The sequence below is a fragment of the Coregonus clupeaformis genome, chromosome 6 (genome assembly GCF_020615455.1).
Source record: "Coregonus clupeaformis isolate EN_2021a chromosome 6, ASM2061545v1, whole genome shotgun sequence".
Taxonomy (NCBI): Eukaryota; Metazoa; Chordata; class Actinopteri; order Salmoniformes; family Salmonidae; genus Coregonus; species Coregonus clupeaformis.
The window spans coordinates 9,650,857-9,676,816 of record NC_059197.1 but is presented as its reverse complement, the minus strand read 5'-3'; the positions used below and the strand labels follow the sequence as shown (position 1 = coordinate 9,676,816).

Genomic DNA, 25,960 nt, shown 5'->3' with positions numbered 1-25,960 from the left:
TTTAATGAATTTATTTGCAAATTATGGTGGAAAATAAGTATTTGGTCAATAACAAAAGTTTCTCAATACTTTGTTATATACTCTTTGTTGGCAATGACACAGGTCAAATGTTTTCTGTAAGTCTTCACAAGGTTTTCACACACTGTTGCTGGTATTTTGGCCCATTCCTCCATGCAGATCTCCTCTAGAGCAGTGATATTTTGGGGCTGTCGCTGGGCAACATGGATTTCAACTCCCTCCAAAGATTTTCTATGGGGTTGAGATCTGGAGACTGGCTAGGCCACTCCAGGACCTTGAAATGCTTCTTACGAAGCCACTCCTTCGTTGCCCGGGCGATGTGTTTGGGATCATTGTCATGCTGAAAGACCCAGCCACGTTTCATATTCAATGCCCTTGCAGATGGAAGGAGGTTTTCACTTAAAATCTCACGATACATGGCACCATTCATTCTTTCCTTTACACGGATCAGTCGTCCTGGTCCCTTTGCAGAAAAACAGCCCCAAAGCATGATGTTTCCACCCCCATGCTTCACAGTAGGTATGGTGTTCTTTGGATGCAACTCAGCATTCTTTGTCCTCCAAACACGACGAGTTTAGTTTTTACCAAAAAGTTCTATTTTGGTTTCATCTGACCATATGACATTCTCCCAATCCTCTTCTGGATCATCCAAATGCACTCTAGCAAACTTCAGACGGGCCTGGACATGTACTGGCTTAAGCAGGGGGACACGTTTGGCACTGCAGGATTTGAGTCCCTGGCGGCGTAGTGTGTTACTGATGGTAGGCTTTGTTACTTTGGTCCCAGCTCTCTGCAGGTCATTCACTAGGCCCCCCGTGTGGTTCTGGGATTTTTGCTCACCGTTCTTGTGATCATTTTGACCCCACGGGGTGAGATCTTGCGTGGAGCCCCAGATCGAGGGAGATTATCAGTGGTCTTGTATGTCTTCCATTTCCTAATAATTGCTCCCACAGTTGATTTCTTCAAACCAAGCTGCTTACCTATTGCAGATTCAGTCTTCCCAGCCTGGTGCAGGTCTACAATTTTGTTTCTGGTGTCCTTTGACAGCTCTTTGGTCTTGGCCATAGTGGAGTTTGGAGTGTGACTGTTTGAGGTTGTGGACAGGTGTCTTTTATACTGATAACAAGTTCAAACAGGTGCCATTAATACAGGTAACGAGTGGAGGACAGAGAAACCTCTTAAAGAAGAAGTTACAGGTCTGTGAGAGCCAAAAATCTTGCTTGTTTGTAGGTGACCAAATACTTATTTTCCACCATAATTTGCAAATAAATTCATAAAAAATCCTACAATGTGATTTTCTGGATTTTATTTCCTCAATTTGTCTGTCATAGTTGACATGTACCTATGATGAAAATTACAGGCCTCTCTCATCTTTTTAAGTGGGAGAACTTGCACAATTGGTGGCTGACTAAATACTTTTTTCCCCCACTGTAGTCAGGAAGGTGCAGGAAGCAATTGATGAGGTAGAGCAGTGGGCACTAATGTGGGGATTCAGGTTCTCTGTAGAGAAAACTCAGTGTTCTTTACCAGGAGGAAGGTGGGAGATGAGGTATGCTTGAGGTTATATGGGAGAAACCTGGAGAGGGTGGGGGCCTTCAGGTTCTTTGGGGTATACTTTGATACTAGACTGACCTGGGCAGAACACATTGAGAGAGTGGTGGGAAAGTGTAAGAAGGTGCTAAATGTGATGAGCTGTCTGATGGGGAAGGAATGTGGGGGTGGGCGTTCCTCATTGAAAACCATGTATGTTGCATTGATCCGATCTGTAATAGATTATGGAAGTATAGCATATGGTTCGGCAGCCCGGACCTCACTGGAAAGGCTAGATTTCATACAGGGTCAAGGACTCAGAATATGTAGTGGGGTGTTTCAAACGTCCCCAGTGGCTGCATTACAGGTGGAGATGGGGGATATGCCATTGCAGATTAGGAGACAGCAGCTGGCAATTAATTATTGGGTCAACCTACAAGGACATGGGGTGTCTCATCCTGCGAAAGGGATTTTACAGGCATGCTGGGAACATGAGCGAAGACAGAACAAGAGCTTTGGGTGGATGGGTAATACCCAGGCGAAGGAGATGGGGCTGTATGGAAGGGAGTTTAGTCTAACGGTAGTTATTCCTGTAAATCCACCATGGCTACTCCCGCCTCCAGTAGTTGAACTTGAAGTTTTGGAGAGACTACAGAAAGATAGGGAGGATGTTGATCCAGCTGATTTCTTTAAGAGACGTCTGGAAACCGTGTATCAGGATTTTGTGGCCATTTACACAGACGGTTCAAAAGATCCAAGGACAGGACGTACTGGGTCAGTATTTGTAGTGCAGGAATGTGGGGTGGAAGTCAGGAAACGTATTACAGATCATCTGGCTGTATATACGGCGGAGCTGATGGCCATACTGTTGGCCTTCCAGTGGGTGGAGGAAGCTAAGCCAGACAGAGTAGTTATTTGCTCTGACTCATGCGCAGTTTTAATGAGTCTCCAGTCCTTCAGCTCACGTAGCAGACAAGACCTGGTTTATGAGGTGCTACAAACCCATGGCAGGATTAAACAGATGGGTATTCAGATAAGATTTACTTGGGTTCCAGCCTATGTGGGGGTGGAGGGGAACGAGGCAGTAGATGCACAGGCTAAACAAGCACTTAGTAGTGGGGATGTTGATGTTGAAGTGTCAATGAGCAAGGCAGAGGCAAAAAGACTGATATATACAGTGATGATGCAGAGGTGGCAGGAGCAGTGGAATATAAATATTAAGGGAAGGCATTTATTTCAAGTACAGAGGAAAGTCGGGGAGGGGAGGACGGCAGGAAGGGACAGAAGAGAGGAGGCTATATTTACAAGATTAAGGGTGGGACACAGCCAGTTGAATAAGACATTAAGCGTGATAGGATAGCATCCATCAGGATAATGTGATTATTGTCAGGAAATAGAGACTGTTGAGCATGTATTGCTACAGTGTGGGCAGTATCAGAGGGAAAGAGAGAGGATGATATTAAGTATGAGGGAGAAGGGGATACAGGAAATTAGTTTAAAGATTATATTGAGTAGAACGTCATTAGATATAGTGTCACATATTTTGTTGTCTTTTTTAAGAGAAACTGGGTTGGCAGGTAGGATTTAGTTTATCCCTGTCTCTGGCCCACACTCCAGTACGGTAGGTGGCGGTAATGCATCATAACGTTGGATGCCAACCGACGATAAACCCCACTGAAGAAGAAGAAGAAGAAGAAGAAGAGGTACCAAACTACCAAATTTGCCAACATTGGTTTCAATTGACGCGGTAGATAGCTATGTGGCTATTTAGCTAGCCAACTAACGTTACTAGTTAGCTAGTAACTGACCAGTGATGTGAGTATAGTTTGCTAGCTCGCTACTCGAAACTGTGAACCATTGCTAGCGTTCCATCTAGCCGGCTAGCTAACGTTATATCGGTTCCTTCAAACTGTTACTAGTATAGTAATATTTTAATGTATTTTTTTGTTACAGGTAGCCAATTAGCTAACGTTAGCATACTACAGTCTGGCCCTGAGGGCTAGCAAAGTGTAGCTATCAGATTTTCCAGACTAGACAAGACAACGTTAGCTAGAATGTTATTTAATAGCTCTTGAATAGTGTCATGCATGCACTTCAATCTTTAGCTAACAAGACATAACGTGACATTAAGCTCGAGGCACCTGCATGATCGGTGTCTCCGGGCTCCGAAGAGGAGCGAAGCTGTCTATTCATTTCCCACCGTGTGGCATTGAAATCAAAACAACCAGCCCCATGACCACAGATTGGGTGTGAACGAGGGCGCAACATCAGGACAGAATGTCTCTCCTGCTCATTGTTTTAATAGCACTTCTTCTGCTCCTGATACTATCTGTCCTACTCTTCAGGTAAGAAGACATGCCTTAACATGGGGAAAGAACACTTATACATAAAATTCCTGTCCAATATAGCTTCATTCTGTTGCCAAAGCAACTCTTGCTAATTCATCAAATACTGCAGCAGTGCCCTTTTCTGAACGTATCTATGCATACCTTTAATTTGGAATACCTGATTCTTTCTACCTCTGAAAATCACTATTCATGTGACTTGAGAAATGTAGAGAACCCACTAAATGATCTAATGGAAATGACTTGGGCTATCAGTCAACTGAACTGCTGAAGCTTTGCTGCAAGAGTTGGCTAAAACAATGGCCTGTCTTTGTGCACTAACACACAGTGCCAGCTTGTCCTTTGATGGAACTCAATATGACAGGCAAACAAATGCACACAGCTCTGTTGATGGAGAAGTGAGAGAAAAGATTAGTCATCGCTGATAGGTGGCACACTAATGATGGGAGCATCCCAAAATGACACTATTCCCTATGTGGTGCACTCCTTTTGACCAGGGCCCATATCAAAAGTGTGCTATATAGGAAATAGGGTGCCATTTGGGACGCAGACGATAAGTGACTGTTGCATGTATAATTTCTTTATGACCGGTGACATTATCAAATCATTTGACATGGTATGTTCTCTCTGCTTGTTTTCAGATGGTTCATATGCAGCCTGGCGGTACAGTTCTTCCACAACACACTGAACGCTGAGCTGAAGATCAAATCAGTGGGGCTCTTTTCAGTGCGTGGAATTAGTATCCAGTTTCAGCCCCAGCACACACTGGTAGGTGACACCTCTGAGAAGCTTTGTTCACATGACATTTACGCAGTGCGTGTGGCTTATGAAATTATATTTAGGGATGTGCATATTTCCGATACATGGGCTCCAATACGATACAGGAACTATACGTTTTAGTTTGAAATGATTCGGTTTGATGCGTTACGATTCGACATACTAACATTTGTTGCATAAACACATACATTTTCCATTCTAAATTAAAATCTGCTGCTGATGGAGCTCATGAGCTGGATCTGTCTGAGCTGGATCTGTCTGAGCTGGATCTGTCTGAGCTGGATCTGTCTGAGCTGGGCCTCTCTGAGCTGGGCCTCTCTGAGCTGTGCCTCTCTGAGCTGGATCTGTCTGAGCTGACGCGTGTGTGTGTGTACTATGTAGGCACCCGAGCTGAGCCATAAGGGAGACTAGGCTTCTACCACACCACTATCAGATTAGGGGGGGCAATGTAGCCTATGATAAAAAATAAATGGAATGGAGCTAAGCACAGACAAAATCCTAGAGGAAAACCTGGTTCAGTCTGCTTTCCACCAGACACTGGGAGATGCATTCACCTTTCAGCAAGACAATAACCTAAAACACAAGGCCAAATCTACACAGGAGTTGCTTACCAGGAGCACAGTGAATGTTCCTGAGTGGCCGAGTTAGTTTTGACTTAAATCTACTTGAAAATCTATGGCAAAACCTGAAAATGATTGTCTAGCAATGATCAACAATCAATTTGACAGAGCTTGAAGAATTTTTAAAAGAATAATGGGCAAATGTTGCACAATCCAGATGTGGAAAGCTCTTAGACTTACCCAGAAAGACTCACAGCTGTAATCGCTGTCAAAGGTGCTTCTACAAAGTATTGACTCAGGGGTGTGAATACTAAAGTAACTGAGATAATAATGCATTACATTTTCAATAAAATTGCTAAACTGTCTAAAAACATGTTTTCACTTTGTCATTATGGGGTATTGTGTGTAGATGGGTGAGGGAAAAAAAATGATTTAATCCATTTCGAATTCAGGCTGTAACACAACAAAATGTGGAATAAGTCAAGCGGTTTCTGAAGGCACTGTATGGCACAATTTTGGATTTCACCTACATCTCAAAATCAAATGGTTTTGACCGTTTACGGAGTGATCTTCTCTTCTCCTCTCGCTTTGGCCATGCAGTGCACCTCGCAAAAGTGATTGCTGTCATTGTTATGAAATTATCAACTTTACCCTGTATATCTAAAAATGACCATATACACTGATTGTTTAAAGGAAAACTATTGCTGATGGTGAACCTGCACAATCAACATAGAATGTATTGTAAGCCCCATTCAGCAGCAAATGGAGGGAGGACAATTCTTTTTTTATGAGCATGGCCTTATTGCTATTACAGCATATTGGATGACTCATTCATATTCCATTCACCCAGCTCAATGTAACATCAATAAGTTTAGGCTACTACATGATACTAGAATTTTCCCTATACCCATCATGCGGTTGCTGCAACCTAGCATATAAATGAAAGTTTACAACATACAGTGAGGGAAAAAAGTATTTGATCCCTTGCTGATTTTGTACGTTTGCCCACTGACAAAGAAATTATCAGTCTATAATTTTAATGGTAGGTTTATTTGAACAGTGAAAGTCAAAATTTTGTGTCAAAATTTTTATAAATTGATTTGCATTTTAATGTGGGAAATAAGTATTTGACACCCTCTCAATCAGAAAGATTTCTGGCTCCCAGGTGTCTTTTATACAGGTAGCGAGCTGAGATTAGGAGCACACTCTTAAAGGGACAAGATTGTAGACCTACACAAGGCTGGAATGGGCTACAAGACCATCGCCAAGCAGCTTGGTGAGAAGGTAACAACAGTTGGTGCGATTATTCGCAAATGGAAGAAACACAAAATAACTGTCAATCTCCCTCGGCCTGGGGCTCCATGCTAGATCTCACCTCGTGGAGTTGCAATAATTATGAGAACGGTGAGGAATCAGCCCAGAACTACACGGGAGGATCTTGTCAATGATCTCAAGGCAGCTGGGACCATAGTCACCAAGAAAACAATTGGTAACACACTACGCTGTGAAGGACTGAAATCCTGCATCGCCAGCAAGGTCCCCCTGCTCAAGAAAGCACATACACAGGGCCGTCAAGTCTTTGAGTAGGCTAAACTAGCTAGCTGCATTCGCTAGCTAAGTAAGTTAAAGTGAGAAAACAACAAATACAATGAAATATAGCTAGCTAGCTTTCTCTCACTCTCGCTTCTCCTTCATTTTTGAATAAATTAATTTATTCAACTATTGTCTTTCTCTCTTTGATTCAACTACTCACCATATTTTATGCACTGCAGTGCTAGCTAGCTGTAGCTTATGCTTTCAGTACTAGATTAATTCTCTGATCCTTTAATTGGGTGGACAACATTTTAGTTCATGTTGCAAGAGCTGTGACGACATCACAGCACCAATTTGCCTTGCACAGATGCGATCCCAGACGTAGCGTTTCCGCCTCCTCTCACGCCGCACACCCCCTTCCCTTGTGCTGCTCTGCCTGTGACTTCTGTAAAAGGCGCTACATGGTCAATCCGTCGTTTGCATTGGCCGTGCAACATTTACGGTGATATGGCCTCTGCAGAGTTCAGGGCATTCATACTGCTTGCGCATTGCAGAGCAGCGCAGAGCTGTTGTGAAGGAAATTGTCAAGGAAGTGAGCTTGTGTTTATACAGGACCTCCCACCCTCACCTACCGTCAACCAATCATGGTAATGCGGAGCTTTACGGAGCCCTCCGCATTGTAAAAAAATTTGAGAGACGAACGGTGATGTGGTACGGAGCTCAATTTGGCCTCTGCATGCCTCCAGAGGCTCCGCAATTGCATCACACCATTCATACAGCGCCTTGACCACATTTTACGGATCAACCATAAGTTGGCTTTTACACAGACAGCTTCTCACACTCGTTTGAGGCAGAAGTTAGTGGGAAAAGTTGCTAAATGCTATCAAAACCAAAGGCAGCCTGAAAAGTAGCTGAATTTGTTGCTATCCTCTTTTACCAATAAAGGCCGCTCGAGAGGGTCTGAAAACTCGCTAAATATAGCGACAAAGTTGCTAAATTGGCAAAAAGAACAAGCCAAGAGGTCGAAGGAATTGTCCGTAGAGCTCCGAGACAGGATTGTGTCGAGGCACAGATCTGGGGAAGGGTACCAAAAAATGTCTGCTGCATTGAAGGTCCCCAAGAACACAGTGGCCTCCATCATTCTTAAATGAAAGAAGTTTGGAACCACCAAGACTCTTCCTAGAGCTAGCCACCTGTCCAAACTGAGCAATCGGGGGAGAAGGGCCTTGGTCAGGGAGGTGACCAAGAACCCGATGGTCACTCTGACAGAGCTCCAGAGTTCCTCAGTGGAGATGGGAGAACGTTCCAGAAGGACAACCAACTCTGCAGCACTCCACCAATCAGGCCTTTATGGTAGAGTGGCCAGACGGAAGCCACTCTTCAGTAAAAGGCACATGACAGCCCACTTGGAGTTTGCCAAAAGTCACCTAAAGGACTCTCAGACCAAGATTGAACTCATGTCTGGAGGAAACCAAGCACTGCTGATCACCTGGCCAATACCATCCCTACGGTGAAGCATGGTGGTGGCAGCATCATGCTGTGGGGATGTTTTTCAGAGGTAGGGACTGGGAGACTAGTCAGGATTGAGGGAAAGATGAACGGAGCAAAGTACAGAGAGATCCTTGATGAAAACCTGCTCCAGAGCACTTACAGTGGGGAAAAAAAGTATTTAGTCAGCCACCAATTGTGCAAGTTCTCCCACTTAAAAAGATGAGAGAGGCCTGTAATTTTCATCATAGGTACACGTCAACTATGACAGACAAAATGAGAAAAAAATTCCAGAAAATCACATTGTAGGATTTTAAATGAATTTATTGGCATATGATGGTGGAAAATAAGTATTTGGTCACCTACAAACAAGCAAGTTTTCTGGCTCTCACAGACCTGTAACTTCTTCTTTAAGAGGCTCCTCTGTCCTCCACTCGTTACCTGTATTAATGGCACCTGTTTGAACTTGTTATCAGTATAAAAGACACCTGTCCACAACCTCAAACAGTCACACTCCAAACTCCACTATGGCCAAGACCAAAGAGCTGTCAAAGGACACCAGAAACAACATTGTAGACCTGCACCAGGCTGGGAAGACTGAATCTGCAATAGGTAAGCAGCTTGGTTTGAAGAAATCAACTGTGGGAGCAATTATTAGGAAATGGAAGACATACAAAACCACTGATAATCTCCCTCGATCTGGGGCTCCACGCAAGATCTCACCCCGTGGGGTCAAAATGATCACAAGAACGGTGAGGAAAAATCCCAGAACCACACCTAGTGAATGACCTGCAGAGAGCTGGGACCAAAGTAACAAAGCCTACCATCAGTAACACACTACGCCGCCAGGGACTCAAATCCTGCAGTGCTAGACGTGTCCCCCTGCTTAAGCCAGTACATGTCCAGGCCCGTCTGAAGTTTGCTAGAGTGCATTTGGATGATCCAGAAGAGGATTGGGAGAATGTCATATGGTCAGATGAAACCAAAATATAACTTTTTGGTAAAAACTCAACTCGTCGTGTTTGGAGGACAAAGAATGCTGAGTTGCATCCAAATAACACCATGCCTACTGTGAAGCATGGGGGTGGAAACATCATGCTTTGGGGCTGTTTTTCTGCAAAGGGACCAGGACGACTGATCCGTGTAAAGGAAAGAATGAATGGGGCCATGTATCGTGAGATTTTGAGTGAAAACCTCCTTCCATCAGCAAGGGCATTGAAGATGAAACGTGGCTGGGTCTTTCAGCATGACAATGATCCCAAACACACTGCCCGGGCAACGAAGGAGTGGCTTCGTAAGAAGCATTTCAAGGTCCTGGAGTGGCCTAGCCAGTCTCCAGATCTCAACCCCATAGAAAATCTTTGGAGGGAGTTGAAAGTCCGTATTGCCCAGCAACAGCCCCAAAACATCACTGCTCTAGAGGAGATCTGCATGGAGGAATGGGCCAAAATACCAGCAACAGTGTGTGAAAACCTTGTGAAGACTTACAGAAAACGTTTGACCTGTGTCATTGCCAACAAAGGGTATATAACAAAGTATTGAGCAACTTTTGTTATTGACCAAATACTTATTTTCCACCATAATTTGCAAATAAATTCATAAAAAATCCTACAATGTGATTTTCTGGATTTCTTTTCTCAATTTGTCTGTCATAGTTGACGTGTACCTATGATGAAAATTACAGGCCTATCTCATCTTTTTAAGTGGGAGAACTTGCACAATTGGTGGCTGACTAAATACTTTTTTCCCCCACTGTAGGACCTCAGACTTAGGCAAAGGTTCACCTTCCAACAGGACAACGACCCTAAGCACACAGCCAAGACAACCAGGAGTGGCTTCGGGACAAGTCTCTGAATGTCCTTGAGTGGCCCAGCCAGAGTCCGGACTTGAACCTTATCGAACATCTCTGGAGAGACCTGAAAATGGCTGTGCAGCGTCGCTCCCCATCCAACCTGACAGAGCTTGAGAGGATCTGCTGAGAAGAATGGGAGAAACCCCCCAAATACAGGTGTACCAAGCTTGTAGCGTCATACCCAAGAAGACTCTAGGCTGTAATTGCTGCCAAAGGTGCTTCAACAAAGTACTGAGTGAAGGGTCTGAATACTTACAGTTGAAGTCGGAGTTTACAGACAACTTAGCCAAATACATTTAAACTCAGTTTTTCACAATTCCTGACATCTAATCCTAGTAAAAAGTCCCTGTCTTAGGTCAGTTAGGATCACCACTTTATTTTAAGAATGTTAAATGTCAGAATAATAGTAGAGAGAATGATTTATTTATTTCAGCTTTTATTTCTTTCATCACATTCCCAGTGGGTCAGAAATTTACATACACTCAATTAGTATTTGGTAGCATTGCCTTTTAAATTTTTTAACTTGGGTCAAATGTTTCGGGTAGCCTTCCACAAGCTTCCCACAATAAGTTGGGTAAATTTTGGCCCATTCTTCCTGACAGAGCTGGTGTAACTGAGTCAGGTTTGTAGGCCTCCTTGCTCGCACACGCCTTTTCAGTTCTGCCCACACATTTTCTATAGGATTGAGGTCAGGGCTTTGTGATGGCCACTCCAATATCTTGACTTTGTGGTCCTTAAGCCATTTTGCCACAACTTTGGAAGTATGCTTGGGGTCATTGTCCATTTGGAAGACCCATTTGCGACCAAGCTTTAACTTCCTGACTGATGTCTTGAGATGTTACTTCAATATATCCACATCATTTTCCTTCCTCATGATGCCATCTATTTTGTGAAGTGCACCAGTCCCTCCTGCAGCAAAGCACCCCCACAGCATGATGCTGCCACCCCGTGCGTCACGGTTGGGATGGTGTTCTTCGCCTGACAAGCCACCCCCTTTTTCCTTGAACATAACGATGGTCATTATGGCCAAACAGTTCTATTTTTGTTTCATCAGACCAGAGGACATTTCTCCAAAAAGTACGATCTTTGTCCCCATGTGCAGTTGCAAACCGTAGTCTGGCTTTTTTATGGCGGTTTTGGAGCAGTGGCTTCTTCCTTGCTGAGCGGCCTTTCAGGTTATGTCGATATAGGACTCGTTTTACTGTGGATATAGATACTTTTGTACCTGTTTCCTCCAGCATCTTCACAAGGTCCTTTGCTGTTGTTCTTCGATTGATTTGCACTTTTCGCACCAAAGTACGTTCATCTCTAGGAGACAGAATGCGTCTCCTTCCTGAGCGGTATGACGGCTGTGTGGTCCCATGGTGTTTATACTTGCGTACTATTGTTTGTACAGATGAACGTGGTACCTTCAGGCGTTTGGAAATTGCTTCCAAGGATGAACCATACTTGTGGAGGTCTACAATTCTTTTTCTGAGGTCTTGGCTGATTTCTTTGGATTTTCCCATGATGTCAAGCAAAGAGGCACTGAGTTTGAAGGTAGGCCTTGAAATACATCCACAGGTACACCTCCAATTGACTCAAATTATGTCAATTAGCCTATCAGAAGCTTCTAAAGCCATGACATCATTTTCTGGAATTTTCCAAGCTGTTTAAAGGCACAGTCAACTTAGTGTATGTAAACTTCTGACGCACTGGAATTGTGATACAGTGAATTATAAGTGAAATAATCTGTCTGTAAACAATTGTTGGAAAAATGACTTGTGTTATGCACAAAGTAGATGTCCTAACCGACTTGCCAAAACTATAGTTTGTTAACAAGAAATTTGTGGAGTGGTTGAAAAATTAGTTTGAATGACTCCAACCTAAGTGTAAACTTCCAACTTCAACTGTATGTAAATGTAATATTTCATTTTTTTTATATATATATATATGTGCAAACATTTCTAAAAACCTGTTTTTGGTTTGTCATTATGGGGTATTGCGCGATTGAGGGGGGGAAAAAAACATTTAATCCATTTTAGAATAAGGCTGTAACGTAACAATGTGGAAAAAGTGAAGGGGTCTGAATACTTTCTGAATGCACTGTATTTTCAAAAGGTAGGAATAATGTAATATGAGCAAAACATTTTTGTGAACCGGCAATTTGTAACGTTTGAATCGATTTTCTGACTGATGCATGCTATTGGTTTGGGGTCCGCGCACCGATGCACTTGCATCTTAAACATTTGAATCGGGGACCGATGCGTATTGGTGAATCGTTACATCCCTAGAAATCATGTTTCTCTGTCTTCATTGGGAAGGGTATTTATTTGTGTATTGTCTCTAGGTCACACATTGTAGATTAAAAAACAACCTTTTTCAGCTCGTGTAAGACTACAATTCAGTTGTAAACCAGGTGCATTTCTCCTTGTTTTTATTGCAGGAAATAGACAGAATATGGATTTCAAGCAAACTTTTAAACCAGAACCTGCCGTGAGTGTTTTAAAGACATGTTTATACAATCTTATGCCCTCATGTCTCATAACTTAATTGCATATCTCTCAGCCTTCTTAGCCTTTAAAGGAAAGGGCTCGTGAATCATTCAACAGTACGAGGTTGTGAACTCTGTTTGTTTCTCAGGAGGTGCCTGGCGTTGTGTGTGGGCAAGACCAGAGTGAGAGTGGACCTGCAGCAGCCTCTGAGACCTCGGGCGCTTAAGAGCTTTGATGGAGGAGAGTCAGGGAAGGTTCCCCTTAGCCCCGCAGCCCTGCGATTCCTCTCCCAGGTAGGGACCAACACGCAACTGTTTATATAAGAATGCTACTCACTAAATGATTCATGAAAAACAGTGCTCTCAACCCACTCAGCTGCTGTCTGTCTCTGCTCTCAGCTGCTGTCCTTCCATATTGACTCCATCAACGTGATGGTGTTAAACCTAGCCCTGTCAGAGTCTCTATGGCACATGACCACCTCAAGTATCGACCTACTGCTCGACCACCAGGGCAAAAGGTATTACACCTCCACACACTGTAACTTCATCTAAACAGTTCAGTCATTTTAGCTTAGCCTGACTATTTAAATGTTCATAACTTTCATAACAGGTTGGCCTGGGACTTTTCTGTGGGCCAGCTAAGGAGTAAAGTGCTTAAAAGCAGTCGATTGGTAAGTGGAGTTTCTTCCCATGTAAACATAGCAATCTTTTGAGTGGGTCTCTTTAAAGAAGAGTAACTACACAGAATGTATTTCACTGCATTGTCCCAACTCACTGTGTGCTGTGCTCAGCAGGATACATGTCTGGCGGAGGTGTCCCTGAGCCTGGTGCTGTCTGGGGATGTCAGCCTGCCAGAGGTGCGTCCAGGCCGACTGGCCCTGTGTGTGAGAACACTGCTGGCTGAGATGCATGAGGGCCTGTTTCTCAGCCAGCTACTGCTTCCACCAACTCCTCTGGAGAGCACTCTCTCTACAGACGGTGAGAAAGTGCAATGTGTTGCGTCCCAATGGCACCATTTCCCTATATAGTGCACTACTTTTAACAAGGATGGCACCCTATTCCCTACATAGTCCACTACTTTAGGGAAAAATTTGCCATTTGAGACTCAGACATGGTGTTATTGTATGGCTGCTGTGAGGTGATTTTGAGAACCATTCGGAGATGCATTATTTACAACCATTTCTCTCTGTTGTAATTTTCTTATAGAATATGAAAAGGACGAGTATGTCCAGACTGAAGCAGTGGAGCAGTTTCATCAGCTGGTGCCCCATAAGGTCAATGTGGAGTTTGAGAATACTAGTATAACCCTGTCCATGCACAGCCATAAAAGGTGAGTCATAGGGCACAGAGTTAGTATGAATTATATTTTTTGGGTTGGTTTGTCTTTCTGTTATTCTATTTTCTTCTTCCTCTGACTGTATATCTGAATCATCCAGACACTTGAACTGGACCCTAAAGTCTCTGAAGGTGGGATACGGACGTGAGGACAAGCAGCTGCCCCTCAGGAGCTTCACCCCTGAGATGAGCTTCCCTCAGAGCAACCTGGAGCTACTTCTGGAGGGTGAGTGGAGAGCTGGGCGCTGGGCACCAGAAATATGTTAGTCACAAATGGCAATCTATTCCTTACATAGTGCACTATATAGGGAATAGGTTGCCATTTGGGACGTAGACATAGAGGAGGAGGGGAAGAGAGGGTCTGGGAGGGTGGAAAATAACCATTCCTTGTTTTTGTATCAACAGATGGGCTTCTCCTCTCCCAGAGCAGACAGAGAATCCTTTGCCTCAACACCCTCAGGACTGTCTTGCAGGTGAGTGGTGTGCTTCGATTTTTGATTGATATGGTTACTAGTTTTCATAGTTGCACTGCATCATCAAAGCTCTTTGCAAATATGCTTGACGTTTGACCTCTTGTAAGAAATATAATATTTGTTCTGAAGTCTCTAGCTTATCTCCAACTCATGTCCCCAGGCGACATCAGTGGATATTTCAGGGTCAGTCACAGTCAACACCTGCATCATCCACTACCGTCACCAGGAGTTCTCCCATTGGCTAGACCTGTTTCCATGGGAACAGCTTATTCATAGGAAAGCAGCTCATAGAAAGAGGTATAAGCATTTTCAACTGACAAACCAGACTGGAGAATGCCAAACACACCAGTTGATTGCTTGAAACGGATGTAAAGACAATATCCAACAACATACATTACTAACCTGGCTCTATAGCATGGTTTCTTTTGAAATTGAGCACAACTGAAATCAACTAACACTCTAATCCTCTCCTGTCTTCATCCTCATGTTTATGTTGTGTCTGGTGGTGTATTGTGGTGTGTGGTGGTGTATTGTGGTGTGGTGTGTAGTCCAGTGGAGTATTTTCATACCCTCCCGTCCTACAGGAACTTCCCCCACCTGGACGCCCCAGTGATGATCAGCTCCTCTGTGTCCAATGTCAACGTGTCTGTCCAGCTGGGAGACACTCCTCCCTTCGCCCTGGGCTTCATCTCAGTCAGCACAGGTACAGCACAACACAAACACACACTCACACAGGGCATGGTCAACATATACTTCCGTTGCATTAAAGGTTAGTCTTGCCTTGAGAGGAATGACAGGAATGCTAATGGTCAGCAGTGGGTGTTTCTCTTCAGTTCATTCTGCTTTCAACATTGCAGTAGTTTCAGGAGATGAATCATGGTGTTTGACTTGCTGTAGCTGTTGAATCAACCCTTTCCAAACATAACATGCCCTGATAGATTAGATAAGTCATCATGTGTTTTTGTAAGGCACAGTCAGCTTTTCCCATTCTTTAACACATGAATTACAATTACTTGATATCCTTTTACACCATGGAATCATCACACCCCTACACATAGTGAGTAGAGCTAGCGTTGCATCCCAAAATGTTGTAATGTGATTTGTGATATTCAGTAGATCTGAATATGTAATGTATAATGTAGAGATGCAGCACCTCCTGGACATCAGCACAAACACAGAGAGCCTCAAGTTCCAGAATGTTCACCGCCGCCTCTCTCTGTCCCTGGACCACTTCTGGTGGAGGGTGGGCCAGGGCTCCCACATCCAGCAGGCACCCCACCCCCCTGGCAAACACGTGTGGGGGGAAGCCCTCATCCTGGACTCCCTTACACTGCAGGTAATGCAGGCGTACAACAAGGTAGGCAATAACTATTTAGGGTTACTCACTAACTACTACTCCCGATGGTTTCCCCTGGGTTCCAATGATGTGATGAAGAACACCAAAATCAGGATAGACCTAAAACCGGCAGACACTATGCTCTCCATGGAATGAGTTTGACACCCCTGCTCTAAAATACCCTACTTTTCCTGTATTGACCTGATGATCACAGCCCTGATTAGTATTTGACCAATACTACACCACCCATTGTTGTTATCTTGGCTGACTGTCTCCCCAGGGGAGCTTCAACAAGCCCCAGAGTGAGTCCAGTAGCCATTCTGAGAGTGTGAGTGTGGAGTCCAGTCTGAAGGGCCTACAGCTGGAGGTGTCAGAGACCTGTGCCCTGTGCCTGTCCCGCCTACTGGCTCTCTGTAACCTGGACAACGGCAGGAAGCTGGAGGCCTCGAAGCAGCCAGATGTGGTGCCTGTACCTGCCCTTGTTGATGGGACAACCTCCCCCAGTCAGGGCGCCTTTTATTTTAAGATTGAGTGTAACCTGGAGGATGTCAATGTGTTCACACTCTCCGTTGTAGCAGGTAAGTTAAATGGGAAGTGCTTTTTAGGGTGCGTCCCAAATGGCACCCTATCTCCTATATAGTTCACTACTTTTGACCAGAGCCCTATGGCCCCTGGTCAAAATTAGTGCACTATATAGGGCAGGGGTACTCAACTCTTACCCTACGAGGTCCGGAGCCTGCTGGTTTTCTGTTCTACCATGAATTGCACACACCTAGTGTCCTAGTTATAAATCAGTCTCTGATTAGAGGGGAACAATGAAAAAATGCAGTGGCACTGGCTTCGAGGTCCAGAGCTGAGTTTCGGGGATATAAGAAATAGGGTGCCATTTTGGATGGACCCTTTAATATCCATCTCTGACTAGGCCTACATTATGGATGGTAATTGGCTCCTGTGTTGTGCTAGGAGCCATGTCTTTGCGGGTGGACACAGTGAAGGCCCAAGGCTCGGCGGAAAGCTCCACGGTGTCTGTCCAGGGTGTGTGTCTGTCTGTGGTGAAGGCTCTCACAGAGACCATTGAGCCCTGCTGTCCCTCAGCCCAAACCCCCAACCCTGTCCTCAGCCTCTCCATCCTGGCCGTCTGCTACCACGTCACCACCGGGAACGTGGAGGTAGGTTACAGTTACTCATCCTGCCGTCAGGCCTATCAGTCATATTCCTTCTTCTTGATTGACAGTGTTATTCAGATAAGTTCACATGCATTGTCCTCTTCCCTTGTGCAGGTCCAGTGTCAAGAGGAGCTGGCAGTGCAGTGGACACCATCAGACCACATGTTTTTGTATCACCACGCGACAGAGAGCCAGGGTTGCTGGGATACTCTGTGTGACTCTCTAGGCCTAACAGAGAAAAGAGATGACGAGAGTTTAGCAGATCCACCAGAGAGTGGATCTACTAAGACTTCTCCAGCCCACAGCAGGGTCAAGGACCTGTCTGTGCATGTAGAACTGGGCAGAACCCGCTTCACAGCCCAGGTGACGGAGCACAACTACCTCCTGCTGCACACAGATGCCCTGTCCCTCTCCACACACTCCGGCTCCATGAACGTCCGCTCGCCCCACATGTTTCTCAACTTCGACGGCAACGACATATTCTCCTTCAAGGGCCTGGAGGTCCAGACACACCCTGATCAGGCCCTGGACCAACGACACCTCTTTCCCTTCCTCTCCACCCGACACAACAGTGCCTGGGTGTTCACCTGCCTCTGCCTGGCCATGGAGTTCCCCTACCAGTACAACTTCTCCAACACCTTTGACAAGTTCATCAGCGTTCAGAAGTGGCTCAAGTCCCTGCACAGCAGCCCCAGCCAGACCCCAGCCCTCCAGCATCTGCCCCCAGATCTGGTCTTCAAGATCAGCCAGTTCTCCTTCGTCTTCCTGGACGACGTGTTTGAGATCAAGCTGAGGGACAACTACGAGCTGATGAAGGACGAGAGCAAGGAGAGCTCCAAGAGGCTCCAGCTGCTGGACAAGAAGGTGGCTGACCTACGGAAGCAGCACGGAGAACTGCTGCCTGCCAGGAAGATAGAAGAGCTGTATACGTCTCTGGAGCGCAAACACATAGAGATCTACATCCAGCGCTCCCGTCGCCTCTACTCCAACACGCCCATGAGGAAGTCTCTGCTGACCTGGACGGTGTCTGACCTGGAGCTGCTGGCCCTGGCCGACCAGTCCCTCCACGGGCCGGAGCGCGTCCGCGAGCAGCTTAGGGACATCGACGGAGTCAGCCCCTTCCCCAGAGACGGGCTCCCCCTGGTGGTCCAGTGGTGCCGGGTAGTCAAGTTCAACCTCACTGCCTTCCTGGGTGAGTGATGGGATTGCGTCCCAAATGGCACCCTATTGCATTTTATAGTGCGCTACATTTGACCATTGTTCCATAACTTAATTATTTCTATGAATATTGATAATATTATCTTTATATTTATACTTCATTATTTCTCCCCCTGTGCCAGTGAGAATCCGGGACTATCCTCGTTACTTGTTTGAGATCCGGGGCTGGGAGCTGTCAGGCCGTCTGATCGGGACAGAGCAGGATGGGCAGGGCCGGGCTCGCCGCAGGCAGACGGTGCCACTAGGCCAGCCATGGGGAGATGTAACCGTCCACAGGAACATGCCACCACTCAAGTTTTACTGCGATTTCAAATGTGAGTCAAGTGTTTCAATGAAGCACAAACCTCAGTGCGATCCTCATTTTTTGTGATCAACATTTGTATTTATTTTCAACAATGTGCAATAGACACATACCGGTCAATCACATACAGTGCATTCGGAAAGTATTCACACCCCTTCACTTTTTCCACATTTTGTTACGTTACAGCCTTATTCTAAAATGGATTAAATAAAACATTTTCCTCAACAATCTACACACAATACCCCATAATGACAAAGCGAAAACAGGTTTTTAGAAATTTTTGCAAATGTATTAAAAATACTAAACTGAAATTACCTTATTTACAAGTATTCAGACCCTTTGCTATGAGACTTGAAATTGAGCTCAGGTGCATCCTGTTTCCATTGATCATCCTTGAGATGTTTCTACAACTTGATTGGAGTCCACCTGTGGTCAATTCAATTAATTGGACATGATTTGGAAAGGCACACACCTGTCTATATAAGGTCCCACAGTTGACAGTGCATGTCAGAGCAAAAACCAAGCCATGAGGTTGAAGGAATTGTAGAGTGACAGTTTACTCCTCAGTAAAAGGCACATGACAGCCCGCTTGGAGTTTGCCAAAAGGCACCTAAAACAAGATTCTGGTCTGATGAAACCAAGATTGAACTCTTTGGCCTGAATGTCAAGCGTCACGTCTGGAGGAAACCAGGCACCACTCATCACCTGGCCAATACCATCCCTACGGTGAAGCATGGTGTGGGGATGTTTTTCAGTGGCAGGGACTGGGAGACTAGTCAGGATCTAGGCAAAGATGAACGGCGCAAAGTACAGAGAGATCCTTGATGAAAACCTGCTCCAGAGCACCCAGGACCTCAGACATGGGCAACGGTTCACCTTCCAACAGGACAACGACCCTAAGCAAACAGCTAAGATAACTCAGGAGTGGATTCGGGACAAGTCTCTGATTGTCCTTGAGTGGCCCAGCCAGAGCCCGGACTTGAACCCGATCTAACATCTCTGGAGAGACCTGAAAATAGCTGTGCAGCAACTCTCCCCATCCAACCTGACAGAGCTTGAGAGGATCTGCAGAGAAGAATGAGAGAAACTCCCCAAATACAGGTGTACCAAGCTTGTAGCGTCATACCCAAGAAGACTCAAGGCTGTAATCTCTGCCAAAGGTGCTTCAACAAAGTACTGAGTAAAGTTTTTTTTTTTTCTTCTAAAACCCTTTTTTTGCTTTGTCATTATGGGGTATTGTGTGTAGATTGATGAGGGGGAGAATTATTATTTTTTAAATCCATTTTAGAATAAGGCTGTAACATAACAAAATGTGGAAAAAGTCAAGGGGTCTGAATACTTTCTGAATGCACTAACTTTATATGAATCTTGTTATGTTTGATGTAGTGTCATCTCATCTCTAAACATATACTGGCAGTTGTGCTAATTCAACTCTTAACTATTATTTTCCCATCTCCTCTTCTCTCCATGCAGCCAATATATCCTTGTACACTATAGTGTGGGGGCCTTGCTGGGACCCAGCCTGGACCCTGATTGGCCAGGTGGTTGATCTGCTGACCAAACCCACGGTTGACCCCTCCCCTCCTCTGGCCTGGTGGGACAAGAGTCGTCTGCTGGTACATGGACGCTGGATCATGGACATAGAACAGGCCAACCTCCATCAGCTGGCCACAGAGGTTAACACACAGTCTGATCAATACTTCTTAGCCGCTTACTGACTCAGGAAAATGTGTTGACCTGAGAATTAGGATTAGCAGCAATTGTGTTTGACATCATTTTGCTCTTTTGTAGGACCCCTATAACACTACAGAGAACATGCACTGGGAATGGAACAAAGTCAACTACGAGTGGAACCCTGGGCAGTTTGTCTTCAAAGGTGACATGGATGTCAACGTCAGGACAGCCTCCAAGTAGGTGGCAGACTGAAATCTGGCTTTCAAATATCAGAGAGATTCTGGAAACAGCTTCTCCTGTGAAACATTTAGATTTTCATGTTTTGGGAAATTGTTCAGAATTAGTGATATTTGTCTTTGCTTAGTTTTTTCTTTTTCTTGTTCTTCTCAGGTATGATGACATCTGTTTCCTGCACCTGCCAAATTTGTGCATGACCCTTGACCTCCAATGGCTTTGTCATGGCAACCCCCATGACCATCACGCTGTAATGCTCTGCTGTGCGGAGAACGTAGCTGATGTGACCTCAGGACAACCTCACGACTCCTTCAGAGCCTTCCGCTCAGAGAACCTCAACCTCTCCATCACCATGGACCTCAACCAACACTGTGGCACAGGTGAGGTGATGGTCCAGTTACCTTTTGGTAGCTGTGTGGCTTGGCATTTTTCCAGGTTCAATTAGGAATTCTCCACAGAGGTTGTGTCCCAAATGGCACCCTCTTCCCTATATAGTGCACTAATTATGTCAAGCACCCATAGGTTCCCTCAGTCAGGCTCTCAGTCAAGTAAGTAATGTAGGTAATAGGGTGTCATTTGGGCGGTGGTGTAAAGTACTTAAGTAAAAATACTTGAAAGTACTACTTAAGTTGTTTTTTAGAGTGTCTGTACTTTACTTTACTATTTATATTTTTGGCAACTTTTGCTTTTACTTCAATACATTCCTAAAGAAAATTATGTACTTTTTACTCCATACATTTTCCCTGACACCCAAAAGTACTCGTTACATTTTAATGCTTAGCAGGACAAGAAAATGGTCCAATTCACACACTTATCAAGAGAACATCCCTGGTCATCCCTACTGCCTCTGATCTGGCGGACTCACTAAACACATGCTTCGTTTGTAAATGATGTCTGAGTGTTGGCGTGTGCCCCTGGCTATCCGTAAGTTAAAAAAATAAGAGAATTATGCCGTCTGCTTTGCTTAATTATAAGGAATTTGAAATGATTTATACTTTTACTTTTACTTTTGATACTTAAGTATATTTAAAACCAAGTACTTTTATACTTTTACTCAAGTAGTATTTTACTGGGTGACTTTCACTTTTACTTGAGTCATTTTCTATTAAGGTATCTTTACTTTTACTCAAGTATGACAATTGGGTACTTTTTCCACCAATGCATTTGGGACAACATGTACACTTGTCAAATCAAGTCTATATATTTAGCTTGGATGCAATAGTCAAGACGAATAATCAAACAATCATTAGCTCTGATGTTGAATGTTTGTTTATTGAATGCCTATGTTTCTGTCTCTCAGAGCCGTGCCAACCCAGAATCCTCCTGTACAGCAGTACCCTGCGCTGGATGCAGAACTTTTGGGCCACCTGGACCAGCATTTCCAGACCCATTTGCAGAGGCAAACTCTTCCACAGCCTCAGACCCATCCGTAAGAAGCTGGGCCAGCACTACAAACAGATGTCCTATACAGCAGCCTTCCCTCAACTACAAGTGAGTAAATTACCAACACTAAAGCTGTGTCCCAAATTGAACCCTATTTCCTTTATAGTGCACTACTTTTTACCAGTAGTAGTGCACTATATAGGGAATAGGGTGCTATTTGGGATGCATACACTCACTGCTTATGTTCAGCCTACATCCCAAGAACAAAGCATAAAAGTTATATTGTCAATTTAGGATCAAATGGAAATTTGTAAGACTTCCATCTTTCTGCGTATTTGATCTCTTATTACTGATTCCATGTTTTCAGAGCGCACTGTCACTTGCATTGTCTTGTTACCTCCTATGAGTGCTGATATTTGAGATTTGGCCTTTGACCTTGTGTCTCCTCCCCAGGTGCATTACTGGGCCTCCTTCGCTCAGCAGAGGGGCATCCAGGTGGAGTGCAGCAAAGGCCACGTCTTCACCAGAGGGGCTCAGAGACTCATCCCACAGGGTAAAAAGAGGGGACACAACACAGGCATAGTAATGCCACCTGCTATTTATACATTCACACAATGGTCTTAGGCCCAATGTTTCATTGGTTGCATCTTCCATTTACAGTAGTGCACTACTTGGGATCTGGTCTAAAGTAGTGCACTGTATGTGGAATTGGGTATAATTTGAGACTGAGTTGTTGAGCAGCCTGCGTGTTGGTCTAACCCGACTGTGTGTGTGTTGTCTGTCTGTCTGTTCTCTCAGCGGGCACAGTGATGAGGAGGCTGATCTCGGAGTGGAACGTGACCCAGATGGTGTCGGAGCTGTCCCTGATGACGGTGCACCTCATGGCCTCCACCTGGGACGAGACGGCCGACCACCAGATCAACGCCCAGGTGAAGAAGACCCACCTGCTCGGCCTGTCCTCCCTCAGTTACCAGCGCCAGAGCAACCGCATGGAGGAGGTAAGACAACAGGGAGGGGATGGTAGACACCCCAAAGTTGATGGCACAGGCTGCGTCTCCATTTGCACCCTATGTGCAAGTGGGACACACACAGTAGCTTTAAATGAATTATATTTGTTCTGGCTCTGTATCTCAACCCTTCATTTGTAGTTCTCCAGTCAAAAGGTGTATCTAGATCTCTTGTAAAAACGTGAAGCGTATAAATTGTATTTCTCATTGTGGCAGGAGGTGAACCCAAAAGATGAGGCGAATGCCCCCTACACCCACAAGCTGTGCCTGGTTGATCTGCGAGCCTCCTGGACCACCACTAACAGGAACATAGCGTTCGGTTTGTACGACGGCTACAAGAAGGCAGCCGTTCTCAAGAGGAACCTCTCCACAGAGGCTCTGAAGGGCCTGAGGATAGACACTACACTGCAAGCTGCCAAGAAGCTCAAGCGCTCTTTGTCCAACTACTCCGGCGGCCCCAGCATAGCCCCTTCCACCCCAACCATGCCCAGCACTAGCCGCCCTGAGAAGAGTCAACACGAAGGTAGGATGTTTCCCCTGGAGTAACAAAGTGCAGCCTAACTCATTGTGAATGAATTATCTTTCATGTGATTTTCTTTTTAAATATACACTACCAGTCAAAAGTTTGGACACACCTATTCATTCAAGGGTATTTCTTTATTTGTACTATTTTTTACATTGTAGAATAATAGTGAAGACATCAAAACTATGAAATAACACATATGTAGTAACCAAAAAAGTGTTAAACCAAAATATAGTTTTATTTGAGATTCTTAAAATAGCCATCCTTTGCCTTGATGACAGCTTTGCACACTCTTGGCATTCTCTCAACCAGCTTCACTGGGAATGCTTTTCCAACAGTCTTGAAGGAGTTCCCACATATGCTGAGCACTTGTTGGCTGCTTTTCCTTCACTCTGCTGTTCGACTCATCCCAAACCATCTCAATTGAGTTGAGGTTGGGGGATTGTGGAGGCCAGGTCATCTGATGCAGCACTCCATCACTATCCTTCTTGGTAAAATAGCCCTTACACAGCCTGGAGGTGTGTTGGGTCATTGTCCTGTTGAAAAACAAATGATAGTCCCACTAAGCCCAAACCAGATGGGATGGTGTATCGCTGCAGAATGCTGTGGTAGCCATGCTGGTTAAGTGTGCCTTGAATTCTAAATAAATCACAGACCGTGTCACCAGCAAAGCACCCCCACACCATAACACTTCCTCCATGCTTAACGGTGGGAACTACACATGCAGAGATCATCCGTTCACCCACACCGCGTCTCACAAAGACACAGAGGTTGGAACCAAAAATCTCAAATTTGGACTCCAGACCAAAGGACACATTTCCACTGGTCTAATGTCCATTGCTTGTGTTTCTTGGCCCAAGCAGGTCTCTTCTTCTTATTGGTGTCATTTTAGTAGTGGTTTCTTTGCAGCAATTCTACCATGAAGGCCTGATTCACACAGTCCCCTCTGAACAGTTGATGTTGAGATGTGTCTGTTACTTGAACTCTGTGAAGCATTTATTTGGGCTGGTAACTCTAATAAACTTATCCTGGGTCTTCCATTCTTGTGGCAGTCCTCATGAGAGCCAGTTTCATCATAGCGCTTGATGGTTTTTGCGTCTGTACTTGAAGAAACTTTCAAAGTTCTTCATATTTTCCATATTGACTGACCTTCATGTCTTAAAGTAATGATGGACTGTCGTTTCTCTTTGCTTATTTGAGCTGTTCTTGCCATAATATGGACTTGGTCTTTTACCAAATAGGGCTATCTTCTGTATACCCCCATACCTTGTCACAACACAACTGATTGTCTCAAACGCATTAAGAAGGAATTAAGTTCCACAAATTAACTTTTAAGAAGGCACACCTGTTAATTGAAATGCATTCCAGGTGACTACCTCATGAAGCTGGTTGAGAGAATGCAAAGAGTGTGTAAAGATATCATCAAGGCAAAGGGTGGCTATTTGAAGAATCTCAAATAACATATATTTTGATTTAACACTTTTTTGGTTACTACATGATTCCATATGTGTTATTTCATAGTGTTGATGTCTTCACTATTATTCTACAATGTGGAAAATAGTAAAAATAAAGAAAATCCCTGGAATGAGTAGGTGTGTCCAAACCTTTGACTGGTACTGTATATCTTTAAGGGATTTTCAGATTTTATTGAACAGATAGTGAGAGAGGATGACAATGGGGAAAGAAAGAGAGATGTTGTGTCAAAGGCCACTAGGCCAGTTTCGAGCGTATGTCAACACTGTAGATATGTATGCCAGAGGCTGCAGCATTACTGCTAGACCAGCCAGGCCACATGAATGGTCTTTCAATGTTATAATTTGCTACCTCTGTTTCTTCAACTCTTCCTTCCTCCTCTCTCTGCAGGGACGTCCATGCTGCAGAAGCTAATTGAAGAGACTGATAAGTTTGTGGTGTTCTCAGAGGAGGACTCTGGTGTGAGTGATCAGCTGTGTGGCATTGCTGCCTGCCAGACAGACGACGTCTACAACCGCAACTGGTTCATCGAGCTGGTCAACTGTCAGGTACAACTGACCACTAGTCTGGAAGTTTATGTTCATGGCAACTCAGATTAAGATTGTAAAGAGCAGTGGGCCAATCACACTTTTAATGCCCCAGAAGGTAACACTTATGTTTGCTAATAGGACCTTATTGGACAAAGACAAATATGGAAACAATGTTCTGCGTCTCAATCATTTCGGATCCTTAGCTATACTGAAAACAGAACCTGTTCTATTTTTAGCAACATTCTAATTTAAAATGTTCTGCCAGTCTAGCATTTTATTTTGCATGTGACACTCCAGTCTCCAGGGTTATAATCCTGCTCTGCTGTCTGTCTGTAGATGATGCTGCGTGGCACAGAGACGGCTGGCTGCGTGCTGGTGTCTGCTGCCAAGGCCCAGCTGCTGCAGTGTGAGCACCACCCGGCCTGGTACAGCGACACCCTCAAGCAGAAGACCACCTGGACCTGTCTGCTGGACGGCATGCAGTACTTTGCCACCATGGAGCCCAACCCCTCAGAGCAGGAGGACTGGCAGCTGTGGCTTGAGGTGGGCCAGTGAAACCATTATTAACAGGCTCTTAAAGATGCACTATGCAGAAATCGCTCTGCCATTTCCTGGTTGCAACATTTCTAATAGTTTGCCTAATTTCAGTTTATGTGACAAAGCAAGCACGCAAGTATAGTGTAGAGAATCATTGTACCATCTGAACCACTGTGAAATATATTTTCCATAAC

General features: G+C 44.7%; 1 protein-coding gene across 1 annotated transcript in view; it reads left to right on the top strand.

The window, feature by feature from the left end:
• Positions 1 to 3,247: 3,247 nt before the first annotated feature.
• Positions 3,248 to 25,960, top strand: part of LOC121560027 (protein KIAA0100-like) — a 35,857-nt gene continuing 13,144 nt past the window's right edge. The window contains 26 exon segments of the mRNA XM_045218017.1: positions 3,248 to 3,893; positions 4,535 to 4,661; positions 12,529 to 12,578; positions 12,726 to 12,870; positions 12,976 to 13,094; positions 13,187 to 13,247; positions 13,371 to 13,554; positions 13,783 to 13,906; positions 14,013 to 14,137; positions 14,317 to 14,384; positions 14,545 to 14,681; positions 14,933 to 15,087; positions 15,527 to 15,741; positions 16,001 to 16,298; positions 16,684 to 16,889; positions 17,001 to 18,078; positions 18,227 to 18,418; positions 19,879 to 20,081; positions 20,197 to 20,315; positions 20,470 to 20,693; positions 21,614 to 21,804; positions 22,150 to 22,249; positions 22,495 to 22,694; positions 22,920 to 23,226; positions 25,090 to 25,247; positions 25,566 to 25,772. Of these exon segments, the coding sequence (XP_045073952.1) occupies positions 3,826 to 3,893; positions 4,535 to 4,661; positions 12,529 to 12,578; positions 12,726 to 12,870; positions 12,976 to 13,094; positions 13,187 to 13,247; positions 13,371 to 13,554; positions 13,783 to 13,906; positions 14,013 to 14,137; positions 14,317 to 14,384; positions 14,545 to 14,681; positions 14,933 to 15,087; positions 15,527 to 15,741; positions 16,001 to 16,298; positions 16,684 to 16,889; positions 17,001 to 18,078; positions 18,227 to 18,418; positions 19,879 to 20,081; positions 20,197 to 20,315; positions 20,470 to 20,693; positions 21,614 to 21,804; positions 22,150 to 22,249; positions 22,495 to 22,694; positions 22,920 to 23,226; positions 25,090 to 25,247; positions 25,566 to 25,772 (5,061 nt within the window). The 5' untranslated portion in view covers positions 3,248 to 3,825.